General features: G+C 45.8%; 1 protein-coding gene across 1 annotated transcript in view; it reads left to right on the top strand.

Annotated features, from left to right (window-relative positions):
• The first annotated feature begins 482 nt into the window (after positions 1-482).
• The window catches only part of Fry (FRY microtubule binding protein), a 250,702-nt gene continuing 224,573 nt past the window's right edge, over positions 483-26,611 (top strand). Inside the window, exon 1 of the mRNA XM_038345555.1 lies at positions 483-552. Coding sequence (XP_038201483.1) covers positions 483-552 — 70 coding nt within the window. The remainder of the gene's footprint in view (positions 553-26,611) is intronic.

Genomic DNA, 26,611 nt, shown 5'->3' with positions numbered 1-26,611 from the left:
GGGAGCTCAGGTTGAGAAAGGCAGGGGCTGGGGGCGGGGCTTCAGCCCATCCCTCATCAGGGGGCTGCAGGCTGGGCAGCCAGGAAGCCCAGACGCCGTCCGCCCGGTAGGTATAGCAGATCTCCGTGCAGGTGGGGCCTCCTTGCTACCGTACCTGGCTGTGGCTGAGCATGTGGGCGGCCGGAGGCAGGCAGCAGGCATTACTGCTCATGTCAGCTCTGAAATGAAAGCCGCTGAGGCCTCTGCCTCGGAAGGCTTGCAAGGGAGATCAGCACCCAGCAAATAAGAAGCCAGCCCTGGCCCCCGGAGGAGGAGGAAGAGGAGGAGAGGCTGCGCATCCCTCTCCCGGTGTCCTTTAAATGAGGAGCGTGCCTCTTTGCTTCTGACCCTCGCTTACATCACTAACCTGTGACAGGCACATCTCCACGCCCGGTACCTGCTCCTCCAACAGCAGCTTCCAGTCCTCTTTGTATGCGGCAGACATGGCCAGCCAGCAGGATTCCGGCTTCTTTGAAATCAGTATCAAATATTTACTGAAATCCTGGAGTAACAGTGAGTAATGGAACATAAGCTTTTTGTGATTTTGTTTTCTGGATGCTGCTAAGGTTAGAAAACTCAGATCCCAACTGGACACATATGTTTGTAAGCTGAGGAAGTCTCTCTCTCTCTCCTCCCCTTCTCTCTCTCTCCTCCCCTTCTCTCTCTCTCCTCCCTCTCTCTCTTCCTCTCTCTTCCTCTCTCTCTCTTCCTCTCTCTCTCCTCTCTCTCTCTCCTTCCATCTACTGTGAAAGTCAAAACGTCAGAGTCTGAGCTAACCTTGTTCAACTTCGAAGGCTGCAATAGAATTACAGTAGATTGTGTTTGCTTAAAATTACCAGAGATAGGGCAGGTCAGACTCTGGGGAGGGCAGGCTGGGCATTCCAGGCTGCACTGCCTGCAGGGTGTTTATTTGGTTTGGTCAGGCTTTATCTAGATATTTTGTGAAGTGCAGTTTAATCGGAGGGGTGTGGCAGGGTGGCAAGTACTTTGGAATTGTTTTATTGGGGTATTGTCTGAAGAGAGGCAACTGCTTCCGAGTCCAAAACCTAAGACTCATCTTTGCTAGGCACAGTCTCATTTGCAGATCCATTTGCTCTTCCTCTGGTCCCGGTGGATGATGTTCAGGATGCTATTTACCATCTGCATTTCTAGAGATCTCAGTTGCTCTGGTCCAAGCACGCATCTCTGAATGTAAACAAGTGCCGTTCTGACCCAAATGGTTCCCTAGGCTATGAGAATGCCGTGGTCCGAAGTGGCGTTTCTGACCTATATACTTTTTTTTTTAAATCCACTCTTTCAAAAGGACAACCTCCAAGCCCTTCTGGGTCTGGGTTGAAATCAGGACGAGGCCTTCGGGTGCTCAGGAGTATCTTGTGGTTTTCTGCGCAGTTTCAAAGCGAAGTCTACCCCAGTATCAGATTTGGGCTGATTTTGTACAAAAGAGACTGCTGGATCTTATCGGGTGCTTGGCTGTTTCAGAATAAAAATTTGTTTCTAAAAATTATTTTCTGTATTTTCTTAGGTATATACTCCTTAACCTGCCTGGACTCTGGAGGGGTGACACATGTCTCCTCCACTCATGACCTGTAGCTAAAAATTGTTTTTATGTAAACAAACCTAGGCAGGGGACTTGGGCTGGACTGTTTGCAGAAGCGTGGAGTGCCTGCTTGGAGATATTTGGGGGGCGCATCTAGGAATGATAGCCACAGAAGCCATTTTCCCCCGGGTCGCTGAGCCCCACTGTGCACTCGGGGCTTGTCTGGACTGTTTCTTTACAAGGGCGTGGGGGGCATTTGGGAGCAATGCTGCTGCTTTGTTGAAGCCATAAATCATTTAACTTGGGTTCATTTTTTATATACTCCAAGCTCACAGAGGAATCTTCCTTTGTCTGTCTACCCTTTGATTATGGAAAAGAATTTGACATCTTGGGCACTAAAGAGAGCAGTTTGTCTCAGTGGAAAAAAAAAAAAACCAAACCAAAAAACAAACAAAAATACCTAACAAGTTTGACGTCCATATGTTGATTTTAAGCTCCGTTTGGCTATTCCAAACCTTGATTCCTTCTACCAGTTTTTGTTAAGCCCTTTGAGGGGGAAATTATGCTGTGCCACCAGCTGATGGGATTTCTTTACAGCCCCTTGTCCGGCTTCAAATGCCTCCAGACAAAGTAGAAAACTGCTTCATCTCCTTAAACTCCGTGTTTATCCTTACGTCCCCACACCAGGAAATGGTTCAAAATGATGGTTCATCTCAACTTTGAGAGTATCTGTGTCACATTCCGGTTCCTCCCAGTTCATTCAGCAAAGATGTACTGAGTTCCCCTACTGCCTGCCAGGCTGTGGGGTGTGGAGGAGATGGGCACAACACTGCTCTGCCTGTGTGTCCTAATTCCTGTATTTCAGGACGGTGAAGTTCTTAGGGGTCGGGCGGGTCTGGATGGTTTAGACTCCTGCCTTAAGAGAGGAACGGGGAACTACGTTAGTGCCTTATACCCTTGAGCTGGTTGCAACACCTAGCTGCACACAGCCTGGCACGGCTCTCATCTCTAAGTTTTACATGTTTCCAGGAGCAAAGAGAGAGAGGAATTTGCCTGTACAAAAGACAAAGTGGAAAACAGAAGCCTCGGGGCTTCGTCTGTGAGTGTAACCTGAAAGGCGGCTGCATCCAGGGCAAGCAGCGAACCGCGTGCTTGCGCACGCCCGGCTTCCCAGGTTGGAAAGGCAAGGATGCCCGCCCACATACCTGAGTGTAGAGCCAGTCCTAATGGGATGGTGGTGCTTATTTACACAAGTGCGGCCATTAAAAAGCAATGAAATGAACTCTGTAGCCACAGCTGACTGCTTTACTGGGCAGTAGGAAAGGGAACAATGACATCATAAACATTCACAGGTTAAGGTTTCCGTTTGGTAGAGAAAGGGTGCGTTGTGGGGCGAAATATCATTATATATATATATATATATGTCTCATCAGAAGGATTCAGAAGCCAATGAAGCGCACTTGTTGCTGCCTGGTGAGATGAATTAGTTTCCACCTGGTGGCCTTGACACGTTCTTCTTCCTGGGCACAACGCACCACGCCCACCCTGTCAGGCTGCCCTTCAGTTTGAATGAGGCTGGGACTTGGAGTGGCCCTGCCATCCTGCTGTCCTTATACAGACCTCACTGATAGCTTTTTCTTAACCTGCTTGTACAAGTGTCCTGATGTTCCCTTCACTTGTATCCAGGCCTTCCCTACCTGATCATCTGTGAGCCTGGGTGTCCGTGACCCAGGCTTCCCATGGGCTTCTCAGCCTCACCGGGAATATCCACTGGTCTTCTAATATCAAACTCTACTCCCCATCTCCCCCTGGGCAGTATCTTCCCTGGCCTCCCCCTAGGGTCCTCTGCACCCATCATCTGAGGTCTCTCTCCTTATTTTCCTGTCTCCTGCAGTCCAGTAACTTGTTCCCACATCCCTGGCTGTTCACATCTCCACCCCATAATCTGGCAGCCTCACACCACAAGTCTCAGAGCCAGAGGGGCGTGCTGCCAGTCTTCTAAGCTCTGTGCTTGTGTGGCCTTGGATTAGCCACTGACTCTGGTTCCTCATCGGCAAAAAGGAAGCAAAAGTAATGGGTACCTCATAGGCATGGGGTGTTCATAGACGGAACACTGGGGTGACCTCTAACATACCGTAAATGGTTGCTAAATGCTAAAATAATACAAATGTATTCTGATGCTTATCTGCCTTCTGGACCTACGTAAAATGTGGCTTTTAGATAGTTTCCCTCCCTTGGCATCCTCAGTGGGTTAGTTTATGAATGGTCTAGTCTTCACCCCTGGGCAGGGAAACACTATGGAGAGATGACAGCTAGGATTGACTTTTAAACTTTACCTCTTTTTTTCTATCTCAACAACTGTCAACTGCTCCTGCTTTCCTTAAATGTGTGCCCTTCAGCCATGTGGAGGTGGCTGCTTGGGAGTGTCTGGGTGGCAGGAAGTTGCTTTGGCCTCTAGGACAGCTCCAGAAGTCTGAAATGGTTAGCTTCAAGCTGCATCACAGGGTAGGAGAGTTTACACAGAGAGAGTGAGTGTGTGGGCCTCACTGTCCATCTGAAAAGTCTAAATGGCTTCCTTGTGCTGCTCACCACCCCAGGACTCCCAGGGAACACTGGCCCAATGAGACGAGGGAGAATCACCATGCCCTTTCCAGAGCGTACACCCTTCCTGTGGTCTCAGGCTAGTCCCGCTACCCAGTTAGGACGGTGTCTTTATGTTTATGTTTATGAACCCCACACAATGACCTGCTCTGGAAGAACCGAATGACCTCGTTGCATAGGGATTGGTGTGCTCCTGAAAATGGCTAATGCTGTTCTAATGAAACTCGTGTGCACCAACAGAACCAGAGTCCGGGTTCTGACAAGTTGTGGCGAACTAAGTCGCTTGACAAGTGTGGTGACTCATGCTTGTAATCCCATCACTGCGGAGGCTGAGAGTTCAAGGTTGTCCTCATGTGTGTGAGACCTATTCTGAAAGAGAGAATGGAGAGAAGTAAGAAAAGAGACAATATTCAGCCAGAAATGCTGGCTTGATGATGCTGGTTGTTGGGTCAATAAATCCCAGGCAACTGTGAATTGGCTGTGAAGCTCTACTTACTGATGATGGTTAGCTATATGGCTGGTGAACCTCAAGGGCACTATGGGAAAGACTTTTAATAAAATTGGTTTAAAGATGTGGAAAATTAAGTTGCCCAAACCTATCAATAGGTACAGTTCAAATACAGACAGATTTTGGTGTGTGTGGTGTGCATATGTGTGTGGTGTGTGTGGTTTGTGTGTATGTGTGTGTGGGGTGTGGGGTGTGTGTGTGGTGTATGTGTGTGTGGTGTGTGTGTATGGTATGTATGATATGTGTGGGGTGTGTGTGGTGTGTGTGTGTATGTGGTATGTGTGTGGTACTGTGTGTTTGGTGCTGTGTGTTTATGATTGGTGCTGTGTGTTCGGTGCTGTGTGTTTATGATGTGTGGTGTGTGTGTGTGTGTGTGTGTGTGTGTGTATGTGTGTGGTGTGTGTGTGTGTGTGGTGTGTATGTGGGGGGATGTATGTGGTGTGTGTGGGGGTGGTATGTGTGTGGTGTGTATGTGTGTGTGGTGTGTGTGGTATGTGTGTGTGTATGTGGTGTGTGTGTGGGGGGTGTATGTGGTGTGTGTGGGGGTGGTATGTGTGTGGTGTGTATGTGTGTGTGGTGTGTATGTGGGGGGGTGTATGTGGTGTGTGTGGGGGTGGTATGTGTGTGGTGTGTATGTGTGTGTGGTGTGTGTGGTATGTGTGTGTGTGTGTATGTGGTGTGTGTGTGGGGGGGGGTGTATGTGGTGTGTGGGGGGGGGGGTATGTGTATGACCGTGCTATCGCTGGGATTAGAACTCAGGGTTCCATGCCAGCTGAGCATGTGCTCCACCACTGAGCTGCACCCCAGTGACCAAGCACTGTTGTCTGCATTCAGCTGGGGAGAGGTTGCTGCATCCCTGTCGCTGTAGCCCATAGCTGCATGATGATGGCATACCCACAGAGGCCACCGGTCACTTCATGAGAAACAGTAGCCCACCCCGGCATCCATGCTTTCCAGGCAGAAAGGAGTCTGTTGCTGGGTTTGTTGTTGAGACGAATCGGAGGCAGTAGTTGGCAGGTCCAAAGGAAACCTGGGGCTATCTGTGGGGCCTGCTAGCATAACAAAGTGCATGCTGGCCTCCAGGCTCCTCAGCTGCACAGGTACTGTTTCTGAGTTCATGTTGGCACCCTGGCTCCTCTCAGTTCTTCTAACTCAGCCCCTCCCTAAACTTCTCCACCTCATGGCTCCCCTCCCCCAGCTTCTCCTTCCCCTAGAACCCTGCTTTTTTGGCTGTCCGCTCCCTGGGCCCCCTCTGTCTGGCCCTCTCCTTTGCTCACTTTGTCTTTGTCTTTGTCTTTCTTTCTTGTCCACCCCCGCCCCCCACTTCTCTTGACCAAGTCCCGTCTGCCCACCACATTCAGGTTACTCTCTCTGCTCTGGACTCCTCCAGATGCCCGTGGCAGCGTTCTTCCTCATATCTACAGTAAACACCTGCCCCTCAGTCATACCCTGCAGAGGTCACAGCCTCACCTTATACATCTGGTGCCCAAACCCTCAGTTTATACAGTAGTTATTGGTATTTGTTTTGGATTTAAATGCACGAGCCAGTAACATCCAGGCAGACTCTGCCTGGGCAGTCCCAGTCCCAGAATAATAGACACTGCCATTCTGTGTTGAATACTCCACTCAATGACTTATATATAGGACAGTCACAACATTATTCAGCCAAAACTGGGACACTTTGGAGACTGAAAGTTAATAATGACTCAGGAATACTGTCGTCTGAGACTCTTTGGAAAAGGGGCCCAGATGATTGTTTTGTTGTTGTTGCTGTTGTTGTTGTTGTATTTCTAATAACCCTAGGGGCTAAATATTTTTTTACATTTTATAAATGGGGGCAGGGAGGATTGAAACTTGAGAAAGTGATTTGTTGGTTCAAAACCAGGAGACCCATAAGTGCCGTCCACCCCTTCAATGCTGAAACACTGATTACATTGTTTTGTTTGTTTATTTTAGAGTATTTTTATTTTTATATGAGTGTTTTGCCTGCTTATATGTGTGCGCATCACTTGTGCGCCTGGTGCCTGTGGAGGCCCAAAGAGGGTGTTGAATCCCCTGGAACTGGAATTCAGAAAGAAGACAGGAATCGCCTTGTGGGTGCTGGGACTCTGACCCTGGTCCTCTGGAAGAGCAGCTAGTGCTTTTAACTGAGAGCAGTCTCTTCAGCTCCTGTATTGTTTTTCTGTTTGCCAGTAGGATCAAAGGAGCAAAAGCACAGTTGGGAACTTGGTGTTTTATAGCTATTTAAATTTTTATTGGTTAATACTTCTGCCAGTTCTTAGCCTCAGGCATACCATTCCCCTCCCTTCCTGGGTGCTTAAATGTATGCAATGGATTGATCTCTCTCTCTCTCTCTCTCTCTCTCTCTCTCTCTCTCACACACACACACACACACACACACACACACACACACACCTGTTTTCTCTTTTGCTATGAAGGATCTTCTCTTTAGGAGAAGCCTCTTGAAAGCCCTAAATTAAGTTCTGCAAGTTCTCCTTTTGGTTTTCAAGCACTATAGGGCAGTCTACCCCTGCCCCCCCATCAAAAACGTGTGCACATGTAATAAGATTACTTTATTTGCTTATTTATTTATTTTGGTTTTTCAAGAGAGGGTTTCTCTGTGTAGCCTTGATTGTCCCGAAACTTTCTCTGTAGACCATGCTGACCTTAAACTCAGGGATCTCCCTGCTTCTGTCTCTGGAGTGTTGGAATTAAAGGTGTGTGCCACCACTGCCAGACAAGATTATTTCTTTTTTGTTGACTTGTTCCTACTCTGAAAAGTGTATGCCAATACTTAGGTGGCTCCACAGCTGGGACTGTAACTTAGTAGTATAGTTACCTGGCTTTTGTGAGACCCTGGATTTGAGCTCCTGCTCAAACAGATAGTAGATAGATAGATGATAGATAGATAGATAGATAGATAGATAGATAGATAGATAGATGATAGATAGATAGATGATAGATAGATAAATAGATAGATAGATAGATAGATGATAGATAGATGATAGATAGATAGATAGATAGATAGATAGATAGATAGATAGATAGGATGGATGAGAGATAGACAAATAGAATAATAGGTACATAGATATTTAGAAAGGTGATAGATTGATAGATAAGATAGATAATGGATAATAGATATATAGATAGATGATAGATAACATAGATAAATGGATAGGTAGATGCTAGATAGATGAAAAATAGAGCTCCAGTTAAATGAATTAAATAAAAATATGTGTGTGCTTTTAGCTTCTTTTAGAGTGGTGTTTTGCTTCTATCACTGAGGTTTTTCTGGTGGGGTTTATTTCTTTTTAGAAACCATAGTAGACTGCTAATTGGCATTACTATTGAGGTGAGGAAGAATGTTCCCATTTTCTTCTGACCTCTAGGGCACTGGGCCCACATAGCGCACAGATACACATTCAAGAAAAATACAAATAAAATAAATAAATGTCTTAAGGAAACAAAAGGAATTAAAATGCTGGTCTGAGAGGCAGTAGAGAAACGTGACCTGAATAATTTTATAGGTTGGGAATCAGCCCAGAATATTTGAGAAAATTGCCAGGGTTAGGATGCTCCAAATTACGAGAAGTACCCTCTGCAGGACGTCGTTTCCAGGCATTTGAATACCCCGTGACTCGTTCACTTACTTTGGGATACGGTTTAAGGAACTGAAAGATTGCAAACGTCCTGGTCGTTGTATTAGTGGCGTCTACATTTTTCAGCCCTCTGTAATATCCAATGTGAGATGGACTCAGATGTGGGCTGGAGCTGGTGAGGAGGGGCCTTGGCTTTGGAGGGCGCTGTGCTCTGGTCTGTTTGTGAACCCCTCTGTGCAGACCTTGCTGGTTCAAAGCTCTGTGTCTGTGAGGCCCCCAGGGTCATCTCCAGGTACCTCATCCGTTTCGATGAACTGATCATGAGTTCTCTTTCCAGTGGCTGGATGATGATGTTTAATCCTTCCTGAGTTATTTCTGTCTTAGGAGACATTCATATGGATTGTGAAGATATGTGTTGTAACTTTTTTCAGGTCAGATTTACATGAATAAATAATGTCCTTAGTTAAGTACTTACCTTTGATTAAGACTTTAAAAATGCGGTGTAGGGCTGGAGAGATGGCTCAGTGATTAGGGGAACTGGCTGCTGTTTCAGAGGATCAGGGTCCCATTCCCAGCACCACTTGGTGACTCATAACCATGTAGCTCCAGTTACAGGAGATTTCACACTCTCTTCTGGCTTCCCTGAGCTCCAGGCATGCAAAAGATGCATAGGCATATATGTAAGTAAAACATCCATACGCATAAAAAATGAATTAAAAAATTTTTAATGCAATGTATTTGGTATCTGTCACTTAATTAGTTCAGAGGAGCCAAGTCCTGGTGGTATAAGCCTTTAATCTGGAGGCAGAGGCAAGCAGATCTTTGTGAGTTCAAGGCTAGCCAGGTCTACAGAGTAAGTACCAAGACAGCCATGACTGCACAGTGAAACCCTGTCTCGAAAAACAAAAACAAAAAGGTAGTTCAGATGTAAATCTGACTATTAATAAATGTATTAAGATTTTCTGGATTTATTAACTTTCTTTTTTTTATTTATGTAAGGCACTATTTATTTATTTATTTATTTATTTATTTCTTCTGGGATAACTTTCTTTTCTGAACTCTGAAACTTCTATAATTTTCCACAATCCTTGCTATGATGTATCTAACCAATACGAGTACACTACCCCAGTACAGAATAGCAAGCAGCCATTTCCTGGAAATGTGGGTGGCATTGGTGGAGCAAGTACTCAGGCTAACCTCATTTTGCTTCCTACTCTCTCTTACTTCATATCCCATTCAACAATTTATTTATTTCTATTTATTTAAGCATATTACTTCATCCTGGAGTGGTAGGGTATATGAATAAGAAGAGTGTCTTGTCCCCACACCTCGGAATTACTTTTATTTTGTGCGTGTGATTGTTTGCCTGCATGTATGTATAAACACCATATGCACACAGTACCTGAGGCAGTCAGAGGGGGCGCCAGATCCCCGGGAGCTAGAGTTACAGATGATTGAGAACTGCTTTGAGGATGCCAAGAATCAAACCTGAGTCCACTGCCCTTCACCACTGAGCCATCTGTCTGCCCGAGTTACTTAGGCTGGAAGGTTGCCGCTCTAAGACTTGGAAGAGCAATGGGAATGGCCTTTTCTGGTATTCCTTTCTGGTCTTTTATATGGGAACATCTACAGGCGGTTCTTTTCCTGTGTTTACTTGATTGCACCACCAAACTTTCTATTCAAGCTTTAGTTCTTCTTGGGTGTCATCCCGCTATTTCATAGTGTGAGACATACAGAGCAAGCACTATTTCAAACCTCTTTATTAATCAACTGTGTATAAGGCATGCACCATTCTGGCAGCCTCACAGATGCACTGTACCGGGATTTAGGTGTGTTCATGCCGAAGTCCCCTTGACTTACAGAAGCGGGGAGAATTGTCTCCCCCATTCAGAGACCGTGTGCAGAGCAGGCCTTGGAGAGCGTCATTTGGGGGGACGTGTCTGATAAGTCCAGTGATGCTAGCTTTGTATATTTTTACATCTTCTGCTGCAGAGGACATTTGGAAGGAAGCCTGGTGTTTACAGGGCTGGTTTTATAAGAACATTTTGAAATATTTTTCCAAGCAGGATGGCTAAAGGAGAAGAAATAGAAGTTCTTTATAATAGACCCAAAAGGAACACTTGCCTAGATTTTATTAGATGTGGAAGCAATTCAGATAGGCGTTTCTAACACTAAAACATTGGGAAAAGAAATTACCTTTGTTTTATTTGTGTATTGATTTGTGGTCCCCCCTTTTTTTTCTTCCTTTGTTTTGGCAGCATCTTGCTATGTAACCCTCTCTGACTGGCTTAAAACTCACTACACAGACTGTGTCGTGGCAATCCTCCTGCCGCTGCCTTCTGATTCCTGAAATCACCAAGTTCCACTTCTGTGTTTTGTTTCTTGGTTTGTGTGGGTGGTGGCATTTTGAGTCAGGTTGGTTGACGCTTGCTGTACCACCAGACTGATAATTGCACTCTTGGGTCCTGTAGTTCCTTCCACCAGACTCTCCGGAGCAAGTGGGATCATGGGGTACACACAGCAAGCTGCCAGCCTTAGGAAAATGTTTGCACCTGAGACAAATTTAAAGGCAGTGACGCTTCATTTCGGAGTGGCTTCGTTCCTCTTCAGTGTGTCTTAGGGATTAAAGAGCTGTATGTGTGCACGCGCATGCCACCAAGAGGCAGAATAAATTACATATTTCTGTAAGTTAACTTCCACGGTCCCATCACTTACCTATAATCTTACAGCCAGTCTCTCACTGAACACACAAGCACAAGCATTTAAAATGTTAGTCACCCCAAACTCCAGATGCTAAGCAGGGAAAGTTTATATTCTCCCAGCACATCAACTCTGTAATGAGTCTGATTTGGCTTAATTCCTGTCTACTGTGCAGTCATTTGACGAGCCGCAGATGGAAGTTTAAGCCAAAGCCACACCGTTTGGCGAAAGCTTTTCACGCTGCCCTAAGAGTTTGTTGTCGTGTCGATTTAAGGGAATTGAAATCCTTTTCAGGAAGGCATTCAGAGCTACATTGAGTGCTGTTTATCAGCCTTAATTTGATATACAACTCAGACCGTTTCTGCCATTCTTAATCAATGACAAAGTGCATAGTAGTTTAGCGCAGGATTTCTAAGCCAATGGCACGCGGGCAAGACTATGGAAATGTGTAATTGAATCCCCATCCAACACTTCATGACATCAGAAACTCTATGATGATCTCTTTGAATATAGTTTTAAATGAGTAAATATGTATTTTGGCAGCCAGGGAAAGGGTAGGGTATTTTAAGTAGGGAGGCACTTTAGTAAAATTCCATCAGAACCTTGTATTTATGAAGGTGGGGCTTGGTCATCCATAAAATGGTTTGATGGTTAAGCGGCAAGTCAATCAAAATGTTTCCACTTCGAGGTAAATTCTTGGGTTTTAAAATCTGTGTTGTGTGTATGTGTGTGGGCATGTGTGTGGTGTGGGATGTGTGAGGTATGTACATATGTGTGTGCATGTGGTGTGGTATACATGTGGTATGTGTGCAGTGAGTGTAGTGTGGGGTGTGTGTGGTATGTGTGTGGTGTGTATGTGGTGTGTATGTGTGATGTGTGGGGAGTGTGTATGTGGTATGTGTGTGGTATGTGTGTGGTGTGTATGTGGTGTGTGTGTGTGTGATGTGTGGTACGTGGTATGTGTGGGGAGTATGTGCGGTATGTGTGGGAAGTGTGGTTTGTGTGTGGTGTATGTGTGTTGTGTAGGGTATGTGTGGTGTGTGTGTGTTTTGTGTGAGACCTTGGCTCTTCACTATTACTTCCTTATGTAGACAGAACAACCTGGCTCTTTGTCTCTTGCTTATGAATATGAAGTGGCTTTAATGCTCCCACTGAAAACTGAGTCTTGTGTAAACATTGTATTTATCAACTCTTTCTGCCACTCTATAAATACTAGGCTGGAAGAGCTTTATTGGGGGATGTTAAAGCTTACTGATCAAAAGGGGATGGAATCTCAGACCTGTACAGCTTCCTAACCTGACTTGCTTTTCTGTACCCTCAATAAGAGAAAAACTGTCACCCTGTGCAGACTACCAGATTCTATTGTTCACACACACAGAGAGACACACACAGACACACACACATGCACACACAGACACACACACATGCACACAGAGAGAGACACACACATACACAGACACACACATGCACACAGAGAAAGAGAGAGACACACACACAGACACACACACATGCACACAGAGAGAGAGACACAGACACACACATGCACACACAGAGAGAGACACACACACGCACACACACATACACACAGAGAAAAAGAGAGAGACACACACAGAGACACACACATGCACACAGAGGGACACGCACACACACATGCACACACAGAGAGACACACACAGACAAACACACACACATGCACACAGAGAGAGACACACACATACACAGACACACACATGCGCACAGAGAAAGAGAGAGACACACACACACACATGCACACACAGAGACACACACACAGAGACACACACAGAGAGACACACACATGCACACACACAGATGCACACACACACAAGTAATTCTGTGTCTAACTCAGTAAATCTGTACAGGGTTGTCTCTGGTGTGAGGTGGCAGCAGTCCTGGCTTCTTGGTCTGAAGATGCACTTTTTTCTTTTTCTTTCTACAGCCTGAAATATGACGATTATGAAAATTGCTGGCATTCTAGAGCCTTTCAAATATACACAGAATTACTTGTGTGTGTGTGCATCTGTGTGTGTGCATGTGTGTGTCTCTGTGTGGGGGTGTCTCTGTGTGTCCATGTGTCTGTGTGTGTGTGTCTCTCTTTCTCTGTGTGCATGTGTGTGTCTGTGTCTGTGTGTGTCTCTCTCTGAGTTAGTGGATACTCACCTAGCATTTGGTCACCATTCAATGTCATAAACCACGTTGAATATCCAAAAGGCCCAAGGGGTTGCAGTTAATGATTGGAAGTGTGAAACATTGATTTTGTTAATGCCAGCACCTTTGCTTTGCACCAACTTCAAGTATTAAGTCATTAAAAATGACTAGAGTTGAGAAAAGGTTGTTCTGGGCAAATAGATTACCTCTGAACCTGATTGGAGGTGATGAGTATGATCCCTATTAGGAGGCCAATTACTGTGTGTGTGTGTGTGTGTGTGTGTGTGTGGTGTGCTGTGGTGTGTGTATGGTGTGTGTGTATGGTGTGTGTGTATGTCACGTGGTATGTGCTGTGTGTTGGTGCTGTGGTGTGGGGGTGTGTGTGTGGTGTAGTGTGGTGTGGTATGGTGTATGTGTGTATGGTGTGGTGTGTGTGTATGTGTGTGTACATGTGATGTGGTGTGTGTATGGTGTGTATGTGGTGTGGTATATGTATGTATGGTGTGTGTGTGGTGTGTGTATGGTGTGTGTGATATGTGTAGAGTGTATGTGGTATGGTGTGTATGTGTGAGTGTTTGTGGTGTGGTGTGTGTGTGTGTGTGTGTGTCCTGTGGTGTGTGGGGGGGGGTATGGTGTGGGTGTGGTGTGGGTGTGTGTTGTAGTAAGTTTACTTTTCAAATTGTACTTTCTGATAATCAGATTTTTAACAAATCTCCTCTAAAAATGAAGCCTAGGAACTGGATGTCAACATGGTTTTACCCGGAGTCCCCTTTCTATTTTAACACCCCTAAAATTAATCTGCTGCTTTTCTAATGAGATTCCTGGATCTTTAGTAGCCAAACGCTGAGGGTTTGGGTTTCCTTTCCGCGTGATGGGCTTGGTGGCCCTGGGGCTGTTCTCAGTGTAAACACCCCTACATCTGCAGACTCACACCACCCATTCAGTTGAGAGCGAAAACTTCTCTCCATGTTTATTAATTTTAGGTAGATCATACTCATTGTGCAGCGTGATGGGTTTCATAAAAACACTTTTGATTACGTACTTGAGCTGTGTTCAACCCCCGTGCTCGTTAGTTGCTGTCTACTTTGCTCCAACCTAGATATATCCAAGAGAGACCCACAGTGGAAGAATTGCCTCCATCGGATTGGCTTGTGGGCATCGTCTTGAATGATGAATGATGTAGGAGGGCCCAGCCTACTGTGGGTGGTGCCACTCTGGGCAGGTAGGTGGTCCTGGGTTCTATGAGAAAAGCAGGTTAGGCAAGCAATGGAGCAAGCCAGTAAGCAGCATCCTCCTTGGTCTCTGCTTCAATTCCGACCTCCAGTTTCCTGCCTTAGCTCCCTCAGTCATGGGGTGTAGCTTGGAAGCGTAAGTTGAAATAAACCCTTTCCTCCCCGAGTTGGCTTTAGTGAAGTTTTCGTCACAACGAAGAAAAGAAACTAGAATCACCTCATTGCTCTTTCCTGTCCTCTCCCACTGGGCCCCTCCATTTCCCAAGTAGTTCTCCTCCTCCTTCCTATCTTGTTATAGCATGTCTTATCATTTCTATGATGTATGTTAACATTTGTTAATTCTAGACTGCAGAGATGAGAGGGAGTATATTTTCTGTGACTGGCTTGTTTTCTTTGATAAGATTATCTTCACACCCACAAGTCACGACAAGGTGGTTCCATGGGTCAAACCCTGAGCCATACTGCCAGACAACCTGAGTTCAATTCCAAGGATCTCCACTATGGAAAGAAAAATGCCAACTCCTACAAGTTGTCCTGGGATGTCTGTACATGAGCCATGACATGCACATGTGAAGGTGGGCATGCAAATAAATATATAAATGATAGGTAGGTAGGTAGGTAGGTAGGTAGGTAGGTAGGTAGGTAGATACATAGATAGGTAGACAGACAGACAGACAGACAGACAGACATATAGATAGATGGATAGAACAATTAAAGTGCAAAGCTAGATGTAATTATCTGACTGAGTAATAAATGAGCTCAGGCAGAAGACAGAACAGCTTATGAAGTGTGTATCCTCTAATGAGGGAAGACACAATCAACAATACTCAGGTGTCCCTCAGACACAGAATAGCAGCCATTGAACTGGCCCACTGAGCTCATTAATCATATTGTCCTGCCAGGACAGGCGTTTTGCTTCAGGGAGTGGCTAAGAGACTGTCAGCCCTCGGGCCAGGAGAATGAAAACGTTCCCCCAGCCTGAGACTTACAGACAGCTGGTACTGTCTCTTGGACAGCCCTTCCCACCAGAGTTCGTGATCGGGCAGTGTTTTATGGTGAATGACAACCGCACAGCTGACCTGGTGAGCCTCATGGTTTCCTGGCGTTTCTGCTATGGGCCCAGACAAGAGAGAGACGCTAAGGGCATCCTCTACGGATGATCTTAAATTGATGCCAGAAGATCTACTCATGTCTAGATCTGCCGAGAGGGCCAAGCTTGAGGCTGAGCCTCCATCTCCCCTACTTTAAGCAGGGAGTTGAATTCTCTAGCAGTTGGCCAGGAGTGCCATTCTGTCTGGGGGATTCGCTTTTGTTCTCTCTTTCTGAAAGAAAGCAGAGGTGAATCCTGGTCTTCACTGAGCCCTGCTGCAGAGGGAAATGATGCAACAGGGGTCACGTGGCAGGAACAAGAAAAGCCCATTGCACAAGTGGGGTTCTGCATGGTGTTCTGGTGAGAGCAGAGGTCTAACACACTGGGAAGTGCTCAGATGACCTGGTTCTCCTTCCTTTCAGCACTGGGGACCAACCCAGGGCCTTGCAATGCGGATCTCTCAATCTACACATCTGAAGTGTGTCCCAAGCCCCAATTCTACTTCTGAATCGTGTATATTTCTCTAGAAGGGGGAGCCATGTGCTTGACCTTTTTGCTTGTCATTCTTATTATTTTTATGCACTATGCTCCAGTCACATGCGACACTGAGAAAGTTCATAAGGGGCTGGGCAGGTGATCCAGATCATAGGCTGTTCTTCCAGAGGACCAGCGTTTGAGTCCCAGCACTTACAGTGGCTCACAATCCTCTGTAACTGTAGTTCCAGGGATCAGACGCCCTCTTCTGGACTCTCTTGGCACTACATGCACATTGTACACATTGGTTTGTACAGGCAAATACTCATATACATAAACTAAATCTTTTAAAGAACTTAATATTATAATATTAAAAATCTAAATAATGAACATTTTATATATTTGTAAATATGTGATATATCTATGCATAAGTATAAATGTATGATATGATTATAAAGTATAAAATAAGCCATAATCATGAAATAAGTTAATGTTTAAGAAGTGTTTGGTGTACGCTGTTGTAACTACTGAATGGTAGCTGTTACTATTGGTTTACCGAATCAATACTTATTTACAGGGGTTGATATTAAGCTCCCAGTGAGTCCATGGACTGTTAGCAAGAAAATGGAGAGTCTGAAATGTACCATTCCATAGAGGATATTTTGATACTGAGATGTTTCTAGAACCATCTGAAGAGGTCTAAAATAGAATATCTCTCTTCTAAGTTCTAAGACAGTGCCATTGTTTAGATGTGGCTTTTTGTTGGTTTGTTTTGGGGGCTTCGCTGTTGTTGATGTTGTCAGAGTTGGTGTTTTGAGACGGGCTCATGCCATGTAGCCCACCAAGTAGTATGACTCACCCTCCAAGTAGTATGACTGTAGGTGTGTACTGCCAGGTCCTGCCAACGCCACACCTGTGGCTAGGGTCGGTAATCTAGCAAGGCATCATCAGAATGGCCTGTGGTTCTAGCATTTTCTGTGAGCTTTACACAATAGACTTACAACATGAGTTTTTGGGACCTGGGCCATCTTGTCTCACACATGAGTTCAAATGTCACCTTCAGGGTGCCTTCCCTACCCTTTCTACATACCTCCATTAGAGCAGCAATGACGTTATTGGCTAACCAGTCGTGTTTTGCCCAAGTTCATCCACACTGAAACTCAACCACCATGTTTACCCTCCCGGGTACATCTCAGCCTGCAGTGATCCTTGCTAGTAGCCTGCTAAAAGAATTCTTTAAATAATAGGGCTGGAGAGATGGCTCAGTGGTTAAGAGCATTGCGTGCTCTTCCAAAGGTCCTGAGTTCAATTCCCAGCAACCACATGGTGGCTCACAAACCATCTGTAATGAGGTCTGGCTCCCTCTCTGGCCTTCAGGCATACACACAGACAAAATATTGTATACATAATAAATAATTATGAAGCCAATCCTGTGGATGAGTGCTGGAGCCTGCAACTTTGCTAGCGTGTTTGTTGTCGGTGGGTGACGGATATCACTGCCTTATCTCTGGGGTTCTTTCTACCTCACACTCTATGCAGGAAGTCAGCGTCTCTGAACTTAGGGACCTCACCTGATTCTTGTGTGTGGATTCACCAAGCTAAGCTTCCTGGCTGCACTCACAGAACCGTGGGACACACATCTGTGAAGCTCGCAGGGGACTCGGAGTGAATCTTTCACGTGTGTCATGATGAGCCACCTTGAAAGATGATTTCTGAGATAGTCTTTCTGTTTGTGTTCTAGTGAGCCGGCCCCATCGAGGACTGTTCTCTGGAAAAATATTAGCTTTTCCTACGTGTCATTTATAATCCATGGATTTAATTTATTTTCAAACCTTTCAGCCACTTTGGCCAAATTGGAAGAAAACCAGGCTTGGAGAGAGTTTTCTCTGAACTAATCTAATTCTGTCTGGACTAATCAAAGTCTCTTCCCCGAGTGGAGGATGCTGGTTGCTATTTATTTGGAGAAACTAATTGCCTACCTAGAAAACTAGATAAATTCGGAACCCAAAGATTTTTATCAGTAATTAAGGTGCACACGTCCTAAGCATCTGTGTAAGCTGGACGTGCCCAAATGATCATTTCTTTCCCTTCATTAAACACTTCTGTGTGTGGCCTGCAATGAGTGGGAGGCCCAGCTCCTACCTTCTGTGGGCTTCACAGGATGAAAGAGGCTTTATGGGGATGTCGTAGAGAGAACAAAAATTCTAGTTTAATAAATGTTCTGCCCACGTTGGGCCTTGTGCTGGGACCCAGGGACGCTGGCCTGAAGAGTGTTCCAAAGAGGAAGCCACTCAGCTCAGGCGGGAGGGAATGGGCTGAGGAATATTTGATATAAGCTGTGACATTTGAACCTGAAGAAGACTGCAGAGCAGAGAGGGGCACAAGAAAGGGGATGATGAAGCACTGGAGGCAGGAGCGTGCCTGGTCCAAGGAGTCCCCGAGGGAGAGTGACTCTGCTTCTGGCGACAGGAACACTGAGGGCCCTGCCGAAGGGTCTTGCTTTATCCAATCCACCCTGAAGTCACTGGGAGGTCCATGTGGCTGCTAAACACTGATCAGCTTGGCCTCTTTCCTACTCAGTTTCCAAGTCTTGGCTAAGAATAAGAGGGGGAGAATCCTGGCCAGGGTGGCCCAGGGAGTGATGACAGGAACTTAGGACAGGATAATGGTGGGAGAGGAAGGAAGAGAGCAGATTCAAGCCTCTTATTTGAGGCAGAACTCTGAGTGTCTTCCATGGGGCCAGCCTATGTTTTATTTTAACATGTAGGCAGAGGCTGCTCATTTGTTTCTCAGCTGCCCGGACCCAAAATAATCACATGGAAACTATATTATTTGCAATACTGTTTGGCCAATAGCTTAAGCGTATTTCTAGCTAGCTCTTACATCTTAAATTAACCCATTTCTATTTTATATTTTACCATGAGGCTCGTGGTTTACGGGCAATGTTCTGACTGGTGGCTTTCTCCTCCAACAGCTACTTTGACATCTCCCTGATTCTGCCTTCTTTCTCCCAGCATTCAGTTTAGTTTTCCTGCCTAGCTCTATTCTGCTAAGCCACTGAATGAAACAGCTTTATTCATTAACCAATAAAAGCAACACATATACAGAAAAGCTTCCCACACCATTAACACATAATTTTGTGTTGTTGTTTTTTTTTTTTAATGTATGATTGTGGCCTAGGGAGACAACTCAGCAAGCGAAATGCTGTGGCACAAGTATGAAACTTGAGTTCGGGTCACCAGAACCCATATAAAAAAACCATTGTTTTCTGAATGTGGTGGTCCCCCATAATTCCAGTGGGCAGAAGACAGAGTGAGACAATGCTCAGAGGAATCTGGCTAGACACACAAGATGAAATGTTGAACCTCAGGTTCATTGAGAGACTCTGGCTCAATATGTAAGGTGAACTAAGAGCAAGGAAGACATTCTACATCAGCCTTAGCTCTTCACACACACACACGCACACGTACACACACACGCACACATGCACACGCACGCACACACACACGCGCACACACGCACACGCACGCACACAGATGTGCATGCACCACCCAATGTGTGAGCACGCACACATACCACACACATTAAAAAGTATAACCAAAAAAACCATGTAGCTCAATATTCTTTAAGAAGCCCCGAACAGCCAGGTGTGATGGGACATGTCTATAATCTTAGTGCACAGGAGGCAGAGGCAGGAGAGCGACAAATTTGGGGTTAGCCTGAGTTACATAGAGACCCCACCTAAAAATTATTAATTAATTAATTAATTAAGGCAGAAACAACCTCTTGTAGTATTCTGAAATGATACTTTAAGACATGATGGAGCAAAAGGCAATGGTGGTGGTGTTTCCTAGTAACAAGTCGTTGACATATTGAACTAAAACAGCAGGCACCTTGTAGCAACTGTGAGCAGCCCCAGCTTATTCATCTCATGCTTTATACCCGATACCTGATAGAAGCGACTTAAGAGCGCCTGCTGTCGAGAAGGGAGCGCCTACAGCAGAGAAGAAGGCAGAATGGCTGGGGTGGTCAGAGTGGGTCAGCCCATGGCCCTGGAAGTTTCCATTGACAGCTACAGACTTGAGTCCAACCCGGAAGCAGAGTGCTCAGACCTGGACCTTCAAGGCTTGCCCCTAGGGGCCTGCTTCTGCCACCGGGGCTCCTGTGTAAAAGGTTCTATGAACCAAACGCTCAAACTCATGAGCCTGTGGGGTGCATTTCATATGCAAACTCTACGTGGATATTTCCAGGATGTGACAAAAGTGTGTTTGTTTTGATATTCAGTGATGTATAAAATTTAGATGCTAGAGAACCTTGAACCATTTAAATGCTAAATAAGCGTTTAATGATGCTGCTTAGCCTACTGGTTTATCCTGAGACAGTTTGGGAGCACTGATGCATCTTAGCTGTCTAACAACTTTTTATATAGGACAGCGTTTCAGGAAAATGAAGTATGGTTTACACACACATATATCACACATATACGCGTGCATGCACATGCGTGGTGCGCGCGCGCACACACACACACACACACACACACTCACACACACACACACAGCATCAGGAAGGATCCTAAAGCCAGCACTCTTAAAAAAAAACAAGCTTGAGATGACCTTGCCTATGGCTTTTACTATATCCATGGTAACATAGTTTGGTACTCCAGCCGGGCACATTTCTTCGTGCTTTCTTCTTTACGGAGCCAGGTGGACTTGCAGAAGTCACTCCTGGGAAATGGCCAAAAGCCTACGTTTGTCTTTTTGTGCAGGTCATATGCCATCCTGTTGGGCTGGGTCTCTGGGACCACCTCCCCACCTTTATGTGAGGAAGCTTCTAGAGGCTGTAGTAACTTGATCTGCCAAGGCCTGACCACGACAATGTCAGCCTGCCATAGAGTGCTACCAAATAATGGCCCTTGATTAGTTGCTACAAGAGGGAGGGAGGCACAGATGCAACTAATCCCCATAATAAACGCCGGATTGGAAACTTTGTACCTCTGCCATGATGACTATTCTCAGTCCTCTGAGTGAGGAAATTTTGTATCTCTGCCATGATGACTAGTCTCAGTCCGCCTAGTGAATGTTGCAAAATGGAGAGGCTCAATTGTTATGGATGTGTTCACCAATAGTAGTGTTCCAGGACAATGTGTCCGTGTGACAGGCCAGCCTTCAGTCTACTCTGAGAACACTACCTAATTAGGATCATTGAAGTAGACAGACTTAGAGCCATCCAGGTGAGGACGGAGGTAAGAATGGGGAAGGCCGGCAGCATCAAGTCTGACTCCTGTAAATGCATATTTAATGATTCATACTCCCCTCTCACTCAAGAACCCCAAGCCATTTCATCCCAAGATATGGCCAGATGGGGAAGATTACTGCCAGTCTTTCGTTTGGCGAGGGGAGGAGGGCTCATGGCACTGTGAAAGTTTTAAGCGGCCTTTGAAGGGGAAGATGGTTGGCAAGGTAGAGGGAAAAGTTCTGTCAAGAAAACTCTGCCTAGTTGAGAGTGGAAGAAGCCGAGGGAGGGGGAAAGTGGCTGGCGAGAACCCATGGAAGGGAATTAAAGGAGTATCTGCCCGAAGGAGAAGGGATGGACCCGGCGGGAAACCACACGAGGGCGTGCCAGCTTGGCTTTTTCCTCAGAGTTCACATCGCTCGTGAGTTTACAGATGAACATTCACAAGGTGACACCAATAAACTCCAGGGCTAGTCAGTCATTCTGCCATCACCGTGCTCAATGTTGTGACTGCCTGTTTTACTGATCAAAGTTGGTACGATCTTTCTACCTCTTCTTCCTACATAGATGTGATCTTTAAAAATGGCAGCAGCTAGGCGTATGGTTGAGTCACAGAGTGTGTGCTTAGAGAATGCAAGGCCACCGCTTGATCCACAACCGCAAAAGCAGAGAAGGTAAATTCACAGAGTTAAACAAATCAACAAGGAGCTGGAGAGATGGCTCAGTGGTTAAGAGCTCTCTGTAAGAGCTGCTCTTACAGAGGACCTGGGTTCGATTCCCAGTACCCCAGTCAGGCAGCTCACCACTGTCTAACCCCAGCTCTCGGGGAGCCAGTTCCTCTGGTCTCCAAGGGCACCTGCTGTCATATCCACACATCCACATGTAGATACACACACACCTATACATAATCAAAATAAATTTTAAAATCTTCAAATAAATCAACAAACCCTCATTGAAGACACACGGTATAAAACACTACAGAAGATGCCATGGTGAAGTGGCAGAACGTATGAGCTGCTTTTATATACATTTTATATATGTATTTTATATGTGAACAGAAAGTGTTTTAATCACTTACCTGTGATAAATATGACCACATGCCTTGCTGATTCATAAGCACGCAGTTTGATACCTCTCCCACAAAAGTCTTCTGGGTGCAGCCACAGAAATCCTCCCCCGCTTGTCTAAATTCCCCAGTGTAGTTGTAGGGGAGTGTATATCCAGTGTACATGTTAATACAGAGCACACATGTAATTCTAAGCTTTTTGAATGGTCCTAGTCAACAGGCCTTCAATATCTAAAATATTATCATTTTAACAAATCATCAGAATATGAGGTATTTTACACCCCTTTCCCGGGTGTAAGAATTTCAGACTTATTTTGGCCCATCAACACACCTTAACCTAGATAATTTAATCCAAAACATCTGATCCGTATTAGAATTCGCAAAATTTGAGTTGAAACATACATGCAGATCGTCCTGAATCTACTTACAGATCCTCTTCCATAACTGAGCCGAGTGTGAAGTTTAAATAGGATTTATATGATTGCAGCGGAGCCCATTCCATAGTCTCGCTGGCCACACTTCAAATGCTACGTGATCAGCAGCACATGGACCGGACAGGGCAGATGGGGTTTTCTGTTAATTGTTTTCCTAAGTAGTTTCTAGACTTTTCAATATGAAAGTCATTTCCTGATGTAAGCTGATGATACCCATGGTCTGGATTCCGTTTGGGAATTGTCTTTTCCTGACTGACGGTGGCACTGCCATTCTGCCGGCCAGACTCTTACAAGGCCTCCCTTTTACTCGATTCAAAGATTTTATGATTATTTGCCTGCGTGTATGTATGTGCACCATATGCATGTGGTGCCCATGGGGGCCAGAAGAGGGCGTCAGATCCCATGGAACTGGAATTATAGCCAGTTGTGAGCTGTTGTGTGGGTGCTGAGAAGGAAACCCAGGTCTTCTGCAAGAGCAGACAGGGCTCTTAACTGCTGAGCCACCCCTCCAGCCCCTACAAGATCTCCTTTGAGTAAAGCTCTCTAGATTATCTGAAGAAATATCTATTTACTTCTAATTCAGGCTGAACAGTTTCCATTTTCCACGGTTTGCCTCTGAGTTCATCATCTTTGTAAAGCAGTATGGGTCTAGACTGTGTTGTGCAGAGATGGCCTTTGACCATAGATCTACAGGACCATGCCAACATGGGGTCCACCGTTTCCTTGTGAGGTGCAGTTGAATCCCTGATACCCTGCATTGGACAGCTAGAGCCTTACGGGAGGAAGAAGGACCCCCTTCCTCAGGCTGGTTTTTTTTTCAGTTCTGAAAATCATTAGCAACCCCAAACTACAAGGTGATACCCTAATGTGCCTTTCTATTGTTGTGATAGAACTCAGAGAAAAGTAGCTTGAGAAAGAAAGGGCTTATTTGCCTTATTGGTGCAGTCCGTCACTGAGGGAAGCTAGGGCAGGAACCCAAGCAGAGACCATGGCGGAGTGCTGGTTGGCCACCTCTGCATAGGGATAGCAGTGCCCACAGTGGGCCTCTTTCATCAACCTCTTTCATCAACCTGCAGTCAAGAAATGCCCCCATGGTCATGCCCACATGCCCGTGTGATGGAGCAGTTCCTCAGCTGAGATTCTCTCTTCCCACGTGCGTGTCTAGGATGTGTCAAGTTGACAAAAGCTGGCGGTGACAGTGGAGTTGGGAGAAAAATGAGGCTGATCTGTCATAGACTCCTTCTCTGAGAGCAGGACAGGTCTGAGTGAGGCGTGTGCCCCACGGGCTCAGATACTGGAATTATTGGTCTCTGGTTGAAGGCTGTCTCAGGAGATTTAGGTCTGGCCTTGCTGTATGTAGCTGGGGGTGGTCTTTGAGAGGAAAAAGCCCCGCCTACTTTTATTTCACTCTCTCATGGGAGCGCTCAGCTTCTTGCCGTCCTGTCCTGCCTGCCGCTTGCTGCTGTGCCTCCCTGCCGTGATGGACTCTAACCCTCTGGAACTGTAAGCACCAACAAACTCTCTTCCGTAAGTCGCCTTGGACGGTGTTTCATCGCAGCAACGGGACCATAACTGATACAGCGGGGACTGGGGATCATTAGGTACTTGTGTCGTTGCTATGATAGAATCACTGCTGAAAGACAAAGGGCCTATGTTAGCTCACAGGCAGGGAAGACCCAACTGCAGGAGCTTGTGGCAGGTAGTCAGGAAGAAGAGAGAGGGGCACGTTGGTCCTCACCTCCCTTCATCCTTCTAATTCAGTCCAAGATCCCACGGGAACAATGTTGGGGTGGGTCTTCCCATTCCAGGTAATATTTAATCTAGAGAGTCCTTCACCAGCATGCCCAGAGGTGGGCCTTCCTGGGGATTCTAAATCCTGTTAATAGACCGTCATGACCAACTGCCACGGGGTGGTAAGGGATTGCACAGCCATAGAAGCTGCGAGGCTCAGTGCCTTTAGCACTACTCATTGCATTTTGTTGTTCATAGATGTTGTTGTTGTTGTTGTTCTTGTTGTGGAGGCTGGGTCTCTTATGCGTAACCTAGGCTAGCCTAGAACTTATTATATAATCCAAGCTGATGTTGGCCTTGAGGCAGTCTCCTGCTTCAGCCAAATGCAGGAATGGGAGTAAGCCACCACCATAGCCGGCTCCTTCACTAGGTCTTTAAAGGCAAAATCGCAAAGCTGGGTATCGAGGCTGGAGAGATGGCTAAGCGGTTAACAGCGCTTGCTGCCACGCCAGAAGACCCACGTTTGCGTCAAAGCATCCATGTCGGGTGGCTCCTAACAGTCTGTAACTCCACTCTAAGGTATGATATGCCTATGGCTCTGAAGACAGCCGCACACACATAAACATACTTACATGCCAACACGCACACATGCTTATACATAATGAAAAGTAATTTTTTTAAAAAAAACAGACTTAAGAGCTAGGTATAGTGGCACACACTTGGAGGGGAGAAAGGAGGAGATCACAAGTTCAGGGTCGCCCATGGCTTCGGCACACATCTCTAATCCCATCAGTGGGAAGGGAGAGGAAAGGAGATTGGAAGTTCAGCATCACCCATGGCTTCATGGGAACCCAAGGCCAGCCTGAACTGCAGGAGACCCTGTCTTAAAGAACAAAGAGATAAACAGGAACTTAGCAGGAAACCAGCACTGGCGTTTCTACTCAGCCCATTGTGAGTTTCTCCCTTCGAGTGACTTCTAAGTAAAAGCAGCAGAGATGGGGGTGAGACACACGAGGCACCCCTCTCTGCAGTTTCGGTTACCATAGCTAACCGCTGTTTGGGAATATAAAAAGAACTTGCCAGGAACGATTCATAAATTGTAAGTTGCTGCTCAGAACAGTATGATGAAATCCTTTGCAAGTCGACGCTGCCCCATCACAGTGACTCACTCTGTCCAGGAGAGGCCTACTACTGTATACGCGACGACTGCGATCAAGCCCACATTCAGGAACTTCAGTTCTATGTCATTATCCAAAGCTGTGTGGACTTCATTATGAGCCTGATAGATGTTAAAGTTTCATCCGTGTGCGTGAGAAAAAATGTGGTGCTTGTGAGATTCCCTCCCCAGTATCCTAGATCTGCATGCATCCTCTTTGAATACAGCTCCTCATAGGGTGTTCCTGTATGTGGATTAATGGTTCCTGGTTGCTTTTCTTTTGCTGTGAAGAGACACAGGGACTAAGGCAACTTATAGGGGGGAAGAAGGAGTTTATTAGGGGCTTACAGCTTCAGAGGGTGAGTCCGTGACCATCACGAGGGGAGCATGGCAGCAGGCAGCATGGCACTAGAGTGATAGGGGGAGCTTACATCTTTAAGACAACAACCCAGAAGCAGAAAGAGGTAACGGAGGGGTGGGGAAGTAGACTCTAGGGAGTGAACTTGTCCTGGCCTGAACTCTTGAAACCTTAAAGCTCACCCTCAGTGACACAGCCACACCTGATCCTTCCCAGATAGTTCCAGCAACTGGGGACCCAAGCATTCAAATATATGTAAGCCTATGGGGACCATTCTATTCAAAGCACCGAAGCTCCCAAGATTCAGTGTATCCAGTTCTGAAACATTCTTTTTTTTTTTTTCTAGTTGCCCTCTTAGTAACTATACAAAGAGGTTCAAGGTGATGCTCAACTGTGTCTTAGTTTATTTCTGTTGCTGTAATAAAATACCCTGTCAAAAAGCAGCTTAGGGAAAAGGGGTTCGTTGAACTACAATTCCAGTTTGTTGGTCATTGTTTGGGGGTCAAGGCAGGGACTTGAGCATCACCGCCACAGTCAAGAGCAGAGAGAGTATAAGCGTTTGGACCCTTGCCTGCCTGCTTGCTTCCTTACCAGTATCTGTTGTCTCTACTGAAACAGTCAAGGCTTCCCCTGCCTAGGTCTTCCCATATTATTTAGCAATCAAGACAAACCTCCCACAGATGCGCCC

This window comes from Arvicola amphibius, chromosome 10, assembly GCF_903992535.2.
Source record: "Arvicola amphibius chromosome 10, mArvAmp1.2, whole genome shotgun sequence".
Lineage (NCBI taxonomy): Eukaryota > Metazoa > Chordata > Mammalia > Rodentia > Cricetidae > Arvicola > Arvicola amphibius.
Note: the sequence above shows the minus strand (reverse complement) of the source record. Positions and strands in the feature narration are given on the sequence as shown.